This window comes from Porites lutea, chromosome 13 (genome assembly GCF_958299795.1).
Source record: "Porites lutea chromosome 13, jaPorLute2.1, whole genome shotgun sequence".
Lineage (NCBI taxonomy): Eukaryota > Metazoa > Cnidaria > Anthozoa > Scleractinia > Poritidae > Porites > Porites lutea.
Window position 1 is genome coordinate 20,149,059 of NC_133213.1, and position 18,258 is coordinate 20,167,316.

The 18,258-nt window shown below is 39.7% G+C and overlaps 1 protein-coding gene across 1 annotated transcript; it reads left to right on the forward strand.

Moving 5' to 3' along the window:
• Positions 1-6,482: 6,482 nt before the first annotated feature.
• Positions 6,483-15,330, forward strand: LOC140922870 (uncharacterized). Its single transcript, XM_073372904.1, has 8 exons — positions 6,483-6,575; positions 8,401-8,429; positions 8,530-8,552; positions 8,669-8,741; positions 9,618-9,935; positions 10,795-11,036; positions 12,116-12,176; positions 13,184-15,330. Exons 2-8 carry the CDS (start codon positions 8,417-8,419, stop codon positions 13,738-13,740), a joined length of 1,287 nt encoding a protein of 428 aa, XP_073229005.1. The 5' UTR covers positions 6,483-6,575; positions 8,401-8,416; the 3' UTR covers positions 13,741-15,330.
• The last annotated feature ends 2,928 nt before the right edge of the window (positions 15,331-18,258 follow it).

An 18,258-nucleotide genomic window follows, 5' to 3' on the forward strand; every position in this document is an offset into this window, starting at 1 on the left:
TTGGTACAGCAGTTGACATTGCCATCAAAAACCAATCTTTAAAATGAAAAATCAAAATAAAAAATTATGTCAATTCAAAAAGTCAATTACTAATTTCCGATATATTAAATTAAAAATTCATACTTGACGGTGAGGCTTGGGGGAATAAAACAAAAGTAATCATCTTGAGGCTCAGTGATGAATAATACATTTCTTTTGTTTTATGCCCCCAAGCATTGGACCCCCAAAAAATGTGAATTTTAATACATTGAAAATGGTGTATTCTGAACTTAAAAAGTCAAATTCAAATTTTGAAGTGCGAAAATCAACTTTTGAATACTCACTTCTTACTTTCCACTTTTGACTTTGACCACCCCCCAAATCCCCCTCCCCTTAATTTTTTTCTTAATGGAGCAGAAGACTGAGACAAAGTCTTTGCACCAGGTCAATGTGAGAAAATGCAAAGGCTGACTCAAGTCACCACCCCTTGAGTTCTAGTTTTGACACTCAAACCACTGAGCTACTCGTGGAACTCTATGGTGAGCAGGTTAAAATCCACTGATGTTCTTTTTCTGATGCATTTTGTATGTTTTTGATATGCTCTATAACATTGGCACAGTCGTACTGGCTGTTTTTAAATGGAATTCTGGTAAAGAGATTTTTCCAGTTGTATCAATAATCGATCTGGTGGGTCGATCAGTCCAATAATTTCTGATGATCCAATTTTCCCAGCCAATTCCCCACACTAGCTATATAAGTCTGATTAAAAAGACTAATATATTGACATTAATATTTTAACACAGATGAATATGGCTGCCTCGGTTGGGACTTCGCTTCTGCAATCAATATCAAGGTTCTCAATGTTACAATAGTGAACAAGACATATCCATTTATGAGAGGATTTAATATGCGGGCCATGTCATGCCACCTAACATCATCTATAGCCTTTCTGGATGCTGCAGGAAATTTTACCAAATTCAATATATCTCCAGGTGTGCTAGAAGTAGGAAACATCAATGTACGGCATTCCCGAGAATCATATATAAAGGTATGCCATGCCTATTATTGAGTGGGTATATTAATGTACACCTGAGAGAACTGTTGTTAGTGTCTACTTAATTATACTAGATTGAGGTATCTTGGTACAGGGCGCTGTTTACAGAAACTATATATTGAGAACGATGTTTGGGGCTCACCCATGCCAAACACATGAGGTAACTGGATTCACTGTCTAGTGATTAAAAGACTAAAAGACCAAAAAATGGACAATGTTTGGTTTTAAAAACAAATTCAAAAGATTAAAATGTTTGCAAATAACTACATTAATGAAATACAGTATAGTACCAAATAAAACTTATCACTGCTCAAGTTTACAATGTTCCATAACTTGTGAACTTGTACAGTGTAACTCTGGTGCATGAAGCGTTTGTGTCCAAACATTGCAAAAGCTTGATGCATTTCTATACAGAACAGTTTATTAAAACTCATGCAACTTTCTTAATAGATCATTCAACAATCTGAGAGTCTAACCAACAAAAGTGGTCATATCATTAAGCTTGATTTGAACTGCACAGGACGATCAAGAAGTTGCATCAAATGTCTTATGTTTAGAGTGGAAGGAGTTTTAAATTGTAAGTATTAACCAATTGGAGGCGTGTGTGGTGGAGTGTTTAATACGTCGAACTCTGGATCTAGAGGTCCGGGGTTGAAGCCTTGCCTGCGCATTGTTTCCTTAGACAAGGAACTTTACTCCACTTTGTCACTCTTCAACCAGGTGTATAAATGAGTACCGGCGACATACTGCTGGGGGGTAACTCTGCAATGGTCTAGCATCCTGTCCAGGGGGGAGTAGCGATACTCCTTAAGGCATGCTTCATGCTAAGGACACCAGCATAAGCTCTGGCAATGTGGGCCTTTGGCTTGTGTGCACCCCTACCTTTTTAACCTTCATTAACCAATTAAACTCTAATTAACAAAATTCAAATTGTCATAATTTACATACAAGGCAGAAAATTTACAAGTTACCAAATTTTTATACGCTCCTTCAGTTTCCACCAAGAATCATTTTTTTAAATTTAATTATATTATTGTTTTCTTGTTTATCAAAATTAAGTTGATCACGTGACCAATTACCGTAAAAGGATGATTTATTTTGATTTCAGTTTGAATAATAAATTATAACAATATTATTACTCAATACTGAAGCGGGAAGGTGCGTGAGTTAATTTGGCGTGCTAGTTATAGATTAAATTAAGTGACTGAACATTACTCTGGGAGCAGTTGTGTCAATAAATTAACAGAGGCTCTAGCAGACAGACTGTAAAAGAAATGTGTAGAAATAACAAAATTGCTGACAGAAGTTTCAAGTTTATTTTTTATACTCATAACAATAATAATATTTAAAATTCTACTGACCTGCAGGTAGCTAAGCAAATCAAGGCAGGTCAGTCTAGAAGGAGCTACAACCTCCTCCTCTCTAAACTCCAGCCCCTCCTTCCAACTTCCACTAAATCTACCAATCATAGTGGGGATCAAGTGGTCATTGTAGAGATGCTTAAATGGGTGAATGTACATATGTGTCAACTGTTCGCTGGGGATTGTCACAGAGAGGTGGCATGCATGGCCTGTGTCAGGTTTAATTGTATTTTGGTCCCAGAGAAGTTCATAAATTTTTAATATATTGAGAATTTCAAAAAATAATAATAATAATAAAAAGCTCCAGTAGTTAACAACCACTATGTTTATGGTTCTTTTTGTGTGTCTCATTGACAGTTCCATTGTGCAACTATACAGGGCCTACTACACCTACTACTACACCTGTAACAACTACATGTACTACTCCTCTTACAACCTCTGTAAGTATCAGTTTTGTCTATTGAAAAGTCTTAAAAGAACATTGCAAAGGGTTTGAACCCAGGAGCAATGTCATAAGTGAAATATGAGTGTCCTGGTGAGTGTATTTCTGAAGTTGTTGCAGACAGTATTTGACTTTTGGCAACTCGGTACATAGGTCATCTTCTGAGGGTCAATAACCAACGATCCCCCCCCCCCGCCCCCCGCCTTTCAGGTTGTCAAGACCACATGTCCTATCCTGGACTACACTAACCCAGGCAATCATTTTTACCTTCTTTTAAAAAAGGAAAAGTTCTGTTCTCTGCAGTCCAGTGATAAACTAATTTCAAATTAAAATGTAATCAATAATGATATATAGATGTAGCCAAGGCTAAAAGGGAAGCTTCGATAATATTTATAGTTTGCTCAAACAAAATATAAAATCGTGTAATGCTAAAGGTGATGTTACACGAGACGATTCGCAACGATGATTTTTAGCGCAACACAGCATTACAGCATGGTTGCGGCATTATTTTGAATGGTTGCAACATTGTTGCAACATTGCAACGCTGTGTTGCGCTAGAAATCGTTGTTGCGAATCGTCTCGTGTAACGTCACGATTTCATGTTCTTCCAACAAAAAAATGTCTCCGTTGTTTTTTATCTCTCGCTCTAGCTCTCAGTCGCTCTTCTCGTTGAGCTTCGCTGGCCTGTCACCTACTTTCTCTATTTCTGTTCTCCATATTCCAGATTTGTGGACATGACAGTTAATCTAAGCTTTTTACTTCAGGCAATACAGATACAGAAGCAATTTCCGCTTTCCGTTTTCGTCTTTATTGACTCTAGTTGTCCTGCTTCACAAGGTGCGGGTGGCTATGCAATTTCCCGCCTAAATAACCTCGAGTTGCGTTTTGGTTAACCTGCGATCAGGCGATGTTTTTTTTTTTTTTGGGCGAAAAAAAAAGAAAATCGCCTGATCGCAGGTTACGTTTTGGTTGCCATACCTGTTGATTGATTGAGTTATTTTACATTGCTATACCTGTGGTGCGGACGGACGGACGGGCGTACGGTCACGTGATTACCAAAATTTCTCGGATGAGTAGATTATCACATTTCCTGAAAAGGACCCTCTATCACTCATAATCTGATCACGCGTGTTTTGACCATCTGGCACGTGAAACCTAGGCAAATCACAGCGTTTTGAACTTAGATCGTTGTCGCCCGTCTTCCTTAGCCTTTTTTTTTGTTACTAGTGTACCCATATATGGAGTAATCATGCGCTTAGTGGGCTAGACCTCTCACCAACAATTGCAGAACATCATCGTAACATCTGTCAGCGCACTTTCATGAATATAGTTAGCGATGGCCAGCATAAACTTAGAAAGCTTTTGCCGCCAGTATTTTCCACACAATTCAACGTAAGGCGTCCGCGCATGTGTAATCTCATCGCGCTTTGTAAGACCAGTAGGTTCAAGAATAGTTTTTTAAGGTATCAGCCACCCTTAAAATTGCCATTTTTCCATATTTGAGGTTTCAACGTTTTCAAATAGGTATGCTTGAGAGCTTTCTTTTAAAAAAAAAATCAGAAGAAAATATTATTTCTGTCGAAAGATATCGGGGGTAAAAGATTTTTTCTCGTTAATTATCTTTATTGATCGTTGACAAGATCTGTCATACCCGTGTCATATATCAATTAACTTGCCTGTGAACTAGTAACGTGATACTGAGTGCGTGCTTCGACACAACACGTGCAAATTGTCTTCGGGTTGTTTATAGCCTTTGGTATTATTCTCCGTGGATATTTAGCGTTTGCTTCGGTAAAAATGCCGCCAAAAAAAAAAAAGAAAAGGTCGTGTCCGTTTTCGTCATCGAAACCGAGAGCGAAAAAGAAATCTAAGAGCGAGTTTGACAAAGAATGGGCCGCAAAATTGACAGAGAGCGATCGATAAGGGCTCATTTTATCAGCGAGAGAAGTGGCTCGAGGAGTTGGATATTCACAAAAGCGAAAATGCTGCAGTTACTGAGAGTGCAAGCTGCTCCAAAATCCAGCTTGAAGAACCAGATGAAGAAAGCCAATTAAGCTCATCGACCCCATCTGCTGATGGAACGTGGAAAACAATAAGCGGTCGAGCTATCGTATCGAGCGAAAAGCTACTTGAGAAACTGGACGAGTCTGTATCTTGTCGATTTTGCCAGGGAAGAGTCCAAGTCATGGAGAATGTAGCGACTAAGCATAGACTTGGTTCTACCTGGAGAATCCAGTGCGAGAATGAAAGCTGTCCGTCGCACAAGACAAATTCTGTTTTTAATTCTTCCGAGAAGAGCAGAGTGTTTGAAATAAACCGGGCCTCAGCTCTTGGCCTTCGAGCAATCGGTGGTGGACATTCGGCGGCTTCAAAGTTTTTTAGTTTCCTTGGCCCGGCGCCGATCAACAAAAATGCCTGGGCGGATCATACAAAAAAGATCGAAGGAGAGGCAAAACTTTTGCTCGAGAAAGAATTAAACCGTGCTTCTCGTGGTGTAAAAGAGTGGAAGTTTTCCAACGGAGAATTAAACTGTTCACTTGCTTGCCGCGAAAGTTTGTTCCTGTTACATGTTACCTGTCAAAGTCCTATTGTTAGAGAAAATTGATCCCTCTCTGATATCAATCAGAATAAACATTTAGGTGTTATAATCTCATTCCAGGTAGGATGCCGCCAAAAATGTATTTTCTATTTTATCTCCGAACGCAAATTTTGCCGATCGACTCGTACGTTTTGAACTCCAAGTCGGCAGCTTTTCAATCAATTTGGCTAAAATTTGGCCAGAGTGATGCCATATATCTCTTCTACAAAACCGTGTCTGCGAATTTTAATACTCCTTTTCATTTTAAAGCTAGAGCTTTTTTTCCACAGGGAGTGTTGACTAATTGCCTTCCCCAACTTCATTTGCTAATAAAAGAAAAAGAAACGCACTTGTCAAAAATCTGAGACACGGTTTTTTAGTGGAACGTGTTGAGAAGCGAATGCGGTGTTAATTGTTTTCTTCCGTTTATTTCCGGCGGGAGTGGAACATGATTTATAGAGACGTGTACTTTTACACAAAGCGTTCCAATTTCGAAACACATTTAAGTAAATCGTTTTTGTTAGTTCAAATCCATAATCTGGAATTATTAAGCTTTTAAAAAATATATGGGTTATAGGGGTTTTTATAAAAACAACTAACGCTACAGCGATCCGCGCGCGGACGGTCCTGAAGGGTGGCTGATACCTTAATGGTTTCATGTCAACAGTCTGATAAATCTTGAAATTGTTTGCAAGATCTTAAGGGCTTTTAATAATTATTATACCTTTTTAAGTTGAATCTTATTTTTCAGTGTATTTGCCTGTATGTCTATATATACCCATGTTTTGGGTTTTAAAATACGTTTTAAATTTTATATGTTAATACGCAATTCAGCCATGTACGACTGAGACGTATTTCTTTCTTAATAAAGCATCTATCTAAATGATCACTCCTTTTAATCTGGGGCTAAATACACTACTAAGTTACCTATAAAAACGGCATTTTGCCCTTACATCTTAAGTTCATTAATGGCAGCCTTGGAGGTTGTACACTGCTATTTTACAGTAGCATACTTATGGTTTACTTTTTTCTCGGACTATTACAGTCTCTACCAGTTAAGGAGATTATTGGGGGATCCCTTGGAGGAGTTTTATTCCTGGCTTTCATTAGTGCTGCAGTACTCTACTACCTCTATAAACGGAACTACATTTGTAAATCAAGGTAGCATATATTATTGTCTAATTTAGCTATAGGCTGGACGAGCGAGCAGCGAAAAGACGTTGCGAGTCGTTGCGAGCAGCAATCTCGAGCGAGCACGAGCGGGCAGAAAACGGCGGGGAGAGTCCCTTGTCCTCTCGCGGCTTTTTTTTTTACATTTTTCTCGATCCGTTTCCCCCACCATCTTGGAGTCTGGAACAGGCTAGTTCAGCTACAGTAGATGATGTATACAGAAAAAAAATGTATGTTTAATTACTGCTGGTAAGAACTAGGAACGTTGAGTAGAGTTAGAGAGTTTATTTTTAATCCTGTTAATTTTTCTCAATGCGACCTCGATAAAATTTCAAACGTTGATTAAAGGAACAGTATCCCGTTACTGCGCATGCACCAAACTTTGATTTTTGGACAGGATGTCGCGAAATCAAAAGATGCGAGGAGAGTAAGAGAATCTTGAAAAATCCGTTTGCATCGCGCTTGGCCGGGTTCAATACGACACTAAAACTTCTCAGAATTATAGATCAATGATATTTTGTTCCTGTTAAGTTTTTATTTGGGCAAAATCTGAATTTTTTGGCGTTACTTTTATTGCCGTTGGCCGGAGGACCAAAAGATTGGAAGCACTTTGATGCCGATTCAAGGCTTATTTCTTCTGCTAGCTTCCATACAAGCTCAGATAATTGTGAAAGGAATACGCAGAAATGAAACAGCAACAATAAAGACTGTAAGAAAGAAACCGTTGAGACATTGATGTGACTGAGGAGATCTTGTGGAGGGGAGCTTCGTGAAGCAGAATGTTTTGCAACGACGCGTTAGTAAACTTTTAAATGAATCTCCTTACGGCCGACAAAATCGAACAAACAGGCGCTACACGTTTTGAAAAACTAGTGACATGAATCATAATATCATTCTTGACTAATCTTTGTGATGATTCATAGCGTTGAGATTGCATTTTTATCTATGTCTTTCAAACGTTTGAGGCTAGAACGCGAGCAAATCAGGCAGATATTACTGGACTTGGAGCGATTGACCTCTGACACGAGTTTCAAATTAGAAAATATGTTTTTAAAGCGAGCGGAACGAGATTTTCGGGTCGCGAGGCGGCCCAGCTAGCGATAAAATCGCGATGAGTCTTCGAACCGCGAGCCAAATTTTTATATAAGACGAAAGACTTCTTCGAAAGTCTAAAATATTACTTGAGAATATAAACAACAAATCTCTGTCGGCGGTGCGGTCCGGAAGGAAATCTTGTCGATTCAATTTGACAGTTCTATTGTCTTTAAAAGAAAAAACAGATGACGCTCGCGCGTGCGCATAACCGGGACACTGTCCCTTTAATTTTCCGTTTTCAAAAATCCAGTTTGATATATACAGCTATTTCGAGAAAGGTTGTCGGAAAAAGTGCACGTGACAATCCCGAAAGGCATTTTGGGTGGTTTTAAGTTCACTGTTCTTTAAAGAAATTTGTAAGAATTGGTACGAAAGGCCGTGGAAATCTGTTTGCGAGTGCTAAAGGAAAGCAACAAAGGTAGGTTCGACAGGTACAGTCGTCAGAAACAGCGTATTGATCATATCCCATATTACCTTTCGGGATTGTCGCGTGCACATTTTTCCGACAACCTTTCTCGAATAGCTGTATACATAGGTCAAGGTTACAACTGTACGAGTACTTCTTAAACTTAAGAGCCGTCTTTCCAGTTGTCCTTTTTTTTCTTTTTTTTTCTTTTAGCTAAGCTAATGGTGTCAATAGTTTCCCTTGATTTAGAGTTATGCTGAGTCTTCACCGTAAGCTTTTCACCAGTAATTGATATTTTTCTAATTTTCTTGGTAGGAAACGACAAAATAATATGGCTATTGCAGGTAACAAGTAAACTGTAAACTTAGATCTTTTTTCCAGCGCTCATGCTATGACTATCAATTACCTCACATTTTTTAATTATATTTTTTATGTTATTTCTAGTGATACCCAACCCAGCTCAACAGGTAAGAGTGTTAACAACATCGTTAAAAAAATTTCCAAACATATCACTACTTTAAGTTTTGCCTTTTTATTTCCTTTTCTACTCTAATTTTTTTGTCCTTTTTCCGCTTTTTTGAAGTGTGACAGAGAAAATGAAGAGCATGTATATGATGACCTTTCAGATGTGTGTTCGAGTAACGAGCAAACTTCAGGTCGGTTACGAGAGGTCCTGGATTTCTTCATTTTTGTTTTTAATCTATCCTTTTTTTTCGTTTTACGACAAAGGGCTCAAGCAGATGGTGTTCTTCGGCATCTTAAGTACAAAACTCACATGCTGTTAGTCCGCAAGGTCTTCTGTCTGTATTCTCTTGGGTTTTGTTACCTTCAAAAGAAGGCGCGACTATCTTTTCTATTATGTTGCTTGAGCTTCAAGATGCTCTTACCGTTTACAGATATGCAGCTTTACTTTATACCTTTTCGCGCCCTGAATGTTACGTTAATCAGACTGGGATTTAAACCGACCCGTATTTCGCTCGGTTCACCGGGGTAGAGTTCATCTGAATCCACCAGGTATTCGAAGGATTAGCGTTGGGGGGGGAGGGGGGGTAAAGGATATTGGATATATATGATGTGCTATACACTGTGTTCTGGAAGGATGGTAACCTGCGAGCAAGCTCTCTTGCACGATATCGTGACAAATACCGCGCGAGTGACACGCGGAAGAAGACGCGAGAGCGGGGGCTTTCTTTTCCGCTGCCTCTCTCGGCTTCACCACTCACTCGCGAGTTATCGCTTCACTCGCTTCGATCTCCACTCCAAATGGAGCCCTTCGACGGTCTTCCAATAGGCCATTTTACAGTTATGGATGGAAGCGAGGCTGAGGGTGACCTTGTTTTGATACAAACCTTCTTTGCTTTGTTATGGAAATTGTTCTTGAAAAATAATAGTTAGCATAAGAATAACTTGATTTACATAATAAAGAAGAAAGGTTTGTATCAAAACAAGGTCACCCTCAGTCTCGCTTCCATACACAACTGTAAAATGGCCTATTCCCAAACTGTTGTTGACGGTTCGTCTGTTTTTGATAGGCAATTCAGTTGAAATGAAGGAGCTGAAACAGTCAGAAGAGAAACCCGTACTACTTGTTTCAAATCCATACGTAACGGATTCATCGCTGTCAAGTCCAAGGCCTTTACCATTCCGGTCCGACCAAAACAATGGTCATAACATGGTTGGTCAAGATGATGTTTCGATGGTCTTGGAGAACCCAGGTGGTCAAGAGAGTCAATCTGAATCATTGCTAAGAGTGGGGGATGACTTTGTTCATCAGCAAGAATCGAGTGAAGAAACAGAAGTGGAATCGGACCATCATCAGCACCAGCATCGTCACGAGGATGCAGTTGATGGTGAGAGTTTCGTTTTTGATTTCCCGAGGGGAGGAGGGTTTTTCCTATAATGTCCTATACAGGGAAGGTTCTTCCCAAAAGGGTACCTTTTTCACGCGTCAGATATATGAAAGGGTAGGGCTTTCACCATATTGTTGTAGTATATGAAAGAGTAGGCATATCTGTCATTTCGCTCTGCAAACGGACCTAGAAGGGCTAGCAGATGTTATTGCTGGGACGACAACAAAACGTCCTGTTTTAGTGATTTACTCATATTAAAAAGACGTTGAATTTACAGGAGTTTAAAAAAGGGATGTGACAGGGGCACCCAACGTCAATTTTCGGAAAATATCTGTTCGGAAGACGATTTGAGATCTAGAATTTTCGGAACATTTGTTGTAAAATTTCTTGCTTGCTTGCCTCTCCTAGGATTTTCGAACTTCTAAAAAATGGTATAATTACCCGTTTTTAACGGATTTTTACCCTGAAAAGGTCACCTAGAATTTTCGGGAGCCCTTTTTCTGGCTGAAATTTTCGAAAGGGTAAGTTTTGATCGCTATAATTTTCGGATCACTAGACTTTCAGCTAGGAAATCCGAACAGATGAAAAGTTTTTAGGGGATAAAAATATGCCTATATCTACCGTGTAAATACTAAAATACGTTTAATAATGCTATGTTTAAGTGGTTTTGAACTATATTCTCGTTTGGTGCCCCTTATGTGAAAAGGGCACCATTAGGCAATAGAAGGTATACGAAAAGGGTAATTGTAAAATCTCGCGTCCCCAGCGGGTATCAAGTCCCTGACTTTCTCAATTACTAGTTTAGTTGCTCCATCACGATTTAAAAACAAGACACTTCTTTTATTATTTACGTTGCCAGGCAGTGAAGAGGAAACCCCTGATTTATATCAGGGATTGGAAAAAGGAAAAAGAGCGCAGAGTATGTTTATATGTCCGAGCTGTAACGCGAACCCAGATTACCAGAGACTCAGCAGACCAGGACATTGTCCACATGAAGGAAACCAGGAGCGGGAAGAAAAGAGTCGATCTTTTTATGAAAGCTTAACAACTGAAAGAGGCACTCGAGAATCAGTGTATATGAACCCGTCGCGTACCGATGAGGTAAGGATTTTTCTCTTTTCTTTTAGACCATTTTTTTTATTTATTTTTTCCTGGGCAAATCAACTAGTGGCCGAGGAAGAAATCTGCCGCCGGACTGGCGAGCTGTATTGTTAGCTACATAACAGATTTTGGAACGAATGGACCCATTCGATTTTTGACCGGAACAAGTCAGTACTCAGGGTCTTGAAATAACTGAGTAGTACTTATGTTTCCCCTTTCGTTTGATCTGACATCTGCCAATGGACAGACTGATAGGCTCTTTAGTCTTCTCAGATGAGGTTGAAGAACCCTTGGATTTCGGAGTGACTGGTCCGGTTCTATTTCCAACCAGACCAAGTCAATACTCAGGGTTTTGAAATAACTGAGTGGAATGTTCTCTTTCTCATTTGCCTTGAATCTGCAAATGAATAGACTAACTGACTTGCCAGTCTTCGCTAAAGAACCTTTGGACCCGTCTTACAACATCCCACTAATTTGACTCCGTCTTGTGGAACAAATGTAGAGGCTGATTTAGCAACAGTTGACGACTGCGCGCGCAAATCAAACAACTGGCCTGATCAATGGCAAAGCGGCAAATTGGGCACCGGAAGTCGAGTTTAGTCCTTTCCGCGCGCTTTACCGTTGTCAAATGACGTTCCCGTTCTGTTGCTAAATCTGTAAAAAGAACGCAACCACTCACTAGGAACGCGGTAACAATCTCTAGCATTGACCAACTCTAATGTCTTGCTGTAATTGTTTGTGGGAATGGGTAGGAATGGCTCCTTGCATGGGAACTGCGAATCCCACCATTTGGATAGGCCTCTGTCCAATTTGACCTGTTTGATTACAAGCCCCTGGTAATTGGACAGGTCAATTCGAACAGTTTTGGTGTTGTAATAGCAAAATTAAGCAATAAATATGGTATGTTAAGAAGAAATGTGCATCTCGTCCGTGCCATTGGGTCTGTTCTGTGGCTAGTAAAGGTAGGAGAACGAAAAGCAAACAAACTAAGGCTCTCCTGAGTTACTTGTTGATGGTAGTACATATATTTTGCGCAAAGCAAATACGTGTTTAATAAGACCAGTACGTAAACATTTTAGGAAGAACAAGACAATGCAAACAAGATGCCTGATTATCAGACATTAGAACCAGAAGAAGCAGGTAAGTATTATCAATCCATACGTCTTATTCGATTTCTATCGTCTCTGTCCCGAGCAACTTACGAACGTAAAAAACTTGCAGTGCAGTTAACCATAGTTAATGAAGGAGACTGGTTATGAAAGGCGACGAAAAGTAAGGATAAAAGGTAACGGTGCTGCAGTTTATGTTGGAAGTTTTCTGACCGTGCACCATCCTTTGTTTTTTGTTCGCAAATTGTGATGGAATAAATTAATGCAACGTTTTATTGGTCAGTAAGATCAAAATTGAGAGTTTAAGATTCACGTATACGCCAAACGGCAAATGTCAGATTCTAGCTGAGAATTTCTCAAAATAGAAAATGAGCAGATAGAAACAGCTCAGATAATTCTTATGAATAACGTGAAATTACTAATTTAAGTGTGGAAATAATGAACAGTAGGCGACAAGCAAAGGGGAAACTTCGTGTTTGCTGTCTGACGTAAACGTGAAACTTATAACCTCCCTAATGATAGGAATGGTACTGAACCGGCTCCTAACGTTGTGCCCAGTCAGGTCAGTAAAAACATATAGCAAAGGCGTCTGACGACCTTCATAAGCATTGACACCATTCCATTCTATTAACTACGAGTTAACATAGCATTTCTTATGAGTGGTCATAGCCTGAGTGTTAGTAGCCTCTAGGGGTTAGGGGAGAGGAGATTTCTGAGAGCGAAGCGGGGAGGGGTAAGGGGGTAGAGAGAGGGAGCGAGACGGGGGCCTGACACAAAACCATTCAGCGAACCGTGTGACAATCGAACATCTGAATGACGGACGTCTCCTCTCCCCTCCCCCTCTGCCCTCTGAAATCTCCTCTCCCTTGACCCTTAAGGAAGGCCTGACACCCAGGCTAGTGTAAATATAGTATGACCATAAACGCGACAGTTAGCAGAAATAGTTCAGCTCCCCTTAGCTGACTTTGGGGCAAAAGATTTGAAGTTCTTGACGACGGGGTACTCATCTCTTGCTTTTTTGTCTGCTTTCCTCATAAGAGCCAAACGATGCCCAGGAGAAGCCTACTACGCATGACTACAATGTGTTGGAGGAACCCGAGCAAGCGAGTGTTGAACCTCTTGATGAGGACAAAAAACATGAACCACCAGTGAGCCCCAGAGCCGCGGAAAATAGTCCCGTATACGCGGAGCCTTGTAAGAAAAAGACTTCTAAGAAAGTTGAATCAGGGAGCAGTGGACTTGACGAGGGAAATAACAAAATGGAGGATGTTTGTCTCAAAGATGAAGATCCAAATGAAATGTCGGACCCATCCGTGTTTGTTAAAGTGGGAGACAACCCAGCAAATGTACTGCCTGGGACCGCTAAAGAGGCTGCATCAGCGTCTAATAAACTCGACGAGGAAAGAAACAAAATTGGCGATGTTCCTTCGACAGATGAAGACTCAAGTGAACTTTTGGATCCATCACAGTTTCTTGAAATGGATTATAACCCTGCATATGCGCTGCCTTGGAGAAAAAAGACGGATGAGGAAGCTGAATCAGCTTGCTGCGAACTTGACGAGGAGAAACACCAAATGGACGATAGTCGTCTTTAAATTTTTACTCGAGTCGAAAGGGTACATTATCTCTATCCTAATATTTCGTGATTGTTTTTACAAGAGGGCCGTACAACTCAAGAGCAAGGCCATTTGGCATAAATTATTTAGCTTAAAATATAGTTTTCTGCATGGCAGGTTGTTTATATCGATCAAACTCTCCTCATTTAAGGAAAAATCGTTAAATCATTTCATGTATCCTTTATACTATCAATATAAATTTGCATGCTCTATCATCACCGCTTGTTTTAAGGTTGTCAGATGTGCCTAGTAAGCCTCACCTGTTAATTCATTATATCAACACACTTTCTCCCTCCGGTAACACATACTGTCAGTTCGTAACTGACAGCAAAATGTAGAATCGAGAATTTCACTTTTATAAACATAAAATTTTACCCTTTGGTGAACAAATACCTCGTAATTAGAATCGGACACCTCAAGAATGGCGCTCCCTAACGCCAACGCTAACTCCACTGCAAAAACGGCTGATATTCATGCAGTGCACACTCTAAATTTTAACGGAGAGAAAACGAGTACACGCGACAAGTAAATGGCACAGGTTAATGAGTATCGGTGTCGTTCTATCGTTACCTATGTTACCAGTAAATTATCTTTAGTGTAAATCAAATTTTCTATTCGTTCCTTTGTATGGTTCTCACAATCTTGAAAAGATGTTGAATTTTACTAGTCGTCTTGAAAAACAGTAATTTGTCCCACAAAAAATCCTTGAAATATCCTTGAAATTTCTTTGTCTGAAGTTGTACGAACCGTGTCTTTGAGGCTTTTCCAAGGTAACTCACATAAGCATTAACTGCGAACCGCTGTTTTGGTCTTTGATTTTTGGCGGCTTTAAACATAACCAGTCAATCATACTGAACGCCGTGTATAATATAAGTATTCGAGATGTAGTTTCTTTATGGAAGTTTGTGCACATTATTCCCCCCAGGGAAGGGGGGAGGGGTGGGTTACTCCGGATTTCAAGTGATAGGGATGATCGAATGGGGGCAAACATCTAAACCCATAAAAATCCCTAGGGCTTCAAACAAAACCCCCCCGAAATCGCTGGACCAAAATTTAACCCCCCAAAAATTCCATGCCGAATTTCCTAGCCATAAACATGTCAAAAAACCATTAGATTATATAACACGAATATTAGAAAAATCGGTTCTGTATACCCAAAAAATCCCTACTTCAAAAAATACTTGCCAAAATTTTCCAACCCAAAATAATCTCTAGATCGAAAATTGTAAACCCAAAAATATCCTTCGATCATTCCTGTCTCTTGAAATCCAGAGTACCCCCCCCCCCTCCCCCCGCTGGGTTATTCCGCTTCTTAGATCTTCTTTTGGTTATGTAAATAAGGCTAAGGGTTGCCTGGTTTTTAAATTTGAATTTTTTTAAAGGGGGTGGGTATAAAATTTGTTTTAGTGTTGCCTTCAAGATATATACCTTGCGAAGAAATCATGACTTACATGTCACTTAACGAGTACTTCTCCATCATTTATAAATATATATATTTTTATTTTTTCCGATTAAAAGTGGCATGAATTTGGTCTCAATAATAAATTTATAAACGGTGCCACATATTGTACACCAGTGCAAAGTTTCGTTAACCTGCGTGGCATGCGTTGAAAGGGGTAAAAGGGAGGGGGCTTTTTTTTCTCCCCCACCCCCATGCCCCTGTCCTTTTTGAGCCTGCCACGCAAGGCTAAATTCTGTGGCTGAACACAAGGAGAATGTTGGTAGGGCTGAGTGGACCCCGAGACTGGGTGAGTGGTCTTGCGATCTTAAGTACGTCGTTTAAGGTTCTCATCTGCAAATGGTCAGACTTCTCGGGCAAGGTTGGAAAACTGCAGTTCCCTTCAAATAAGACCTCTTCGGCAAAACCTTTGCACGGTACTCTTGATTTCCTACTAGGATTTTATAAGAAGAAAAGGGGTATTGTTTACAACGCTGTACAAAGTGGTTCCAACTTTTGCCGAGTCTTCTCGGTTTTTCTGTAGACATCAAGGCGGACATGTGCACACTGATCAGGATGGACAGGAAAAAAAACGTTAACCTTCAATAAACTCTTCTTTCATGGAAATTCTAAGGAAAAACAATCGATAATCACCGTGTCACCTGGCTAGATTTCGTCACAAACCGGCGTTTCATTGCGTTTCATCGCTAAGATGATTCAGAAACTCATTAATAATTCATGACCTCAACAACCTATCACGTCCGCTAAAATCCGTCGCGTGCTCGTGTTTTCAACTCCGGTAAAACACTGTCAAAGTAAAAAGCCTGTGGGCGACATTTGATTTCAGTCTTAGGGGAGTGCGGGGCTGATTGTACTTTGCTTTGTTGATATTCTTAATTTCAAAATTTCATCCTCATTAGTTTTCTTTATTTAAAAAATACTAATAAGGATAACATTTTATTTCAAAAATAAATAAATATTAATTATCCGAACAGCAACTGACACAACAAACGGTAGGTGAAAATTTAATGTTCTTTCAAGATAACACGCGCAGTAAATTTACCATTTCAAAAAATTAAACTTTGTTATTTCACCACTGTCAGCCAAAAGTTCAGCGGTAATATTGGATATAGCATTGTCCAAGCATTGCACTCAAGACTTGCCAGTTATGTATACGCAAGCTTAATTAAGGCTCGAGTACTGGATTTTGTTTACCTACCATTCAGCCATTCCAGAAAAAATTTTTTTCCAAAGAATACTTTTTCAGTGGAATACCGTAAAATTCCGAAAATAAGCCCCTCCATGTATAAGCCCCTCCAAATATAAGCCCCCCTAACTCGTAACGCAAAAAAACCCTCCGTTAAATCGCCCCTCTCCGAATATAAGCCCCCCGGGGGCTTGTACTTGGAAATTGCCCTCAAATACAAACTAAAATAAAGCAAAAACGGTCAATCTCCTTCCAACTATAAGAAAGTAAATCGATTTTGAAACGCAAATTTCCCTCCATAGATAAGCCCCTCCGAATGTAAGCCCCTCCAAAAATAAGCCCCTCAAGAAGGGCCTTTGAAAAATATAAGCCCCGGGGCTTATTTTCGGAATTTTACGGTAGTTAACTTTGCAGTACCTTTTTCAATTAACTTCCTCTCTTCCTCGGCATTTTTAGGCTTCCGAAAAGCTCTGAACAAGACGCATCTCCTCTTCGGTTAGTGTCGTTCCAGTAGACTAGAAAATGTCTAAACACGTGTGAGATTTGATTTTCTTGCATAATAATTTAATACGTAATGTTTTTTTCGTATGCTAATTTGCAACGTTCACAAAAGCGTCATTGTTATCAACTCCATTGAGACACGTTTTTCCAGGAATGTTTTTGAAGTCGTTCAATAAACTAGCGGGTCGTGTTTTTATCGGGGTATCGGGTATAAAGCCACCAGGCGAAATTTATACCCCGATAAAACACTCCGGCTCGTTTATGAAGCATTACATCATAATAGGTAATATTATGATCTTTTGGCTACCGTGTATTAATTCATGTTCGCCGCACTGAACCTGTATTGTATCAGGAATACCTGTACGATAGATCTTTACACATATCCGTCCACAAGTACTTGTCTTCTTTTCAGAAAAGCGAATATTTTTTCCGCTTTCAAGAACATTGTATGTCCCTTCTGTTTAAAAACATTTATATTTTTTATATATACTGACTGGCTTGAAATCGTTTTAAAATTGTTTCTCCCTTATTCTGAAATAAACTGTTTTGTCGACAAAGTTTATCTCACCCGATCACTTTACTTTTCTCCTCTAGTCTTCCGCTCCAATTGAATATGTAAAAAGATAGAACATTGGCCTAATGATAAAGTTAAGTCTCATTATGTAAACAACAAACTTGATAATAACTACTTAAACAAAAATAAAATAGCTTTAAGGTATTTAAGAAGACTTAAAAAAATAACGAGGAGAGCAGTGGAACATTCTTAATCTTTCACGCAAGATCAGTTACTGTGACGTAATGAGTTTTCGAAATTTTCCTTTTTGGCCCGTCTACTTCACTTCAGTGACGCGTGGAAGTCGAGTGGAAGGAAATAGTTGCCCTTTGAATACACGTTGACGCTGACAAATTTGTTTTTCTGAGAATTTGGGTAAAACCAAAGCACGCGCCCCAGGAATGCAGAACGTCCGGTCAGTTTAGGTCGACGTGCGGCTATCCGATTAGAGCTAACCCGGGGTTAAATTTAAATTCGGGTTTCCTTTTCTTTTCTTTAAAAGCGTTTTCTCAGATAATTTTCTATATTCTTTTTAGAGAGTCTATCATATCAAATTTCAGACAAAAAGAATTAACCTGAACTGCCTTTTGAGTTCAAATTTCGCATTAACCGTGGGTTATTTAGCGGGCTTTGGACAACCCGGTCGACTCAGGGGGTTTTACCCGCGTCACCGGTTATAAACCCATCAACCCGCAAATGCTTGGAACTCGGGGGTTATGGGATATCGAGCGGACATCGTGATCTGCATCCCATATCCGGATCCACAACAACCAAAAGTGAAAAACTGAGAGACAAGGA

Coding starts and splice junctions, on each gene's coding strand:
- LOC140922870 (XM_073372904.1), top strand. Junction 8,742..9,617: donor GAGTAACGAGCAAACTTCAG/GTCGGTTACGAG, acceptor TGTTTTTGATAG/GCAATTCAGTTGAAATGAAG. Junction 9,936..10,794: donor TCACGAGGATGCAGTTGATG/GTGAGAGTTTCG, acceptor TTACGTTGCCAG/GCAGTGAAGAGGAAACCCCT.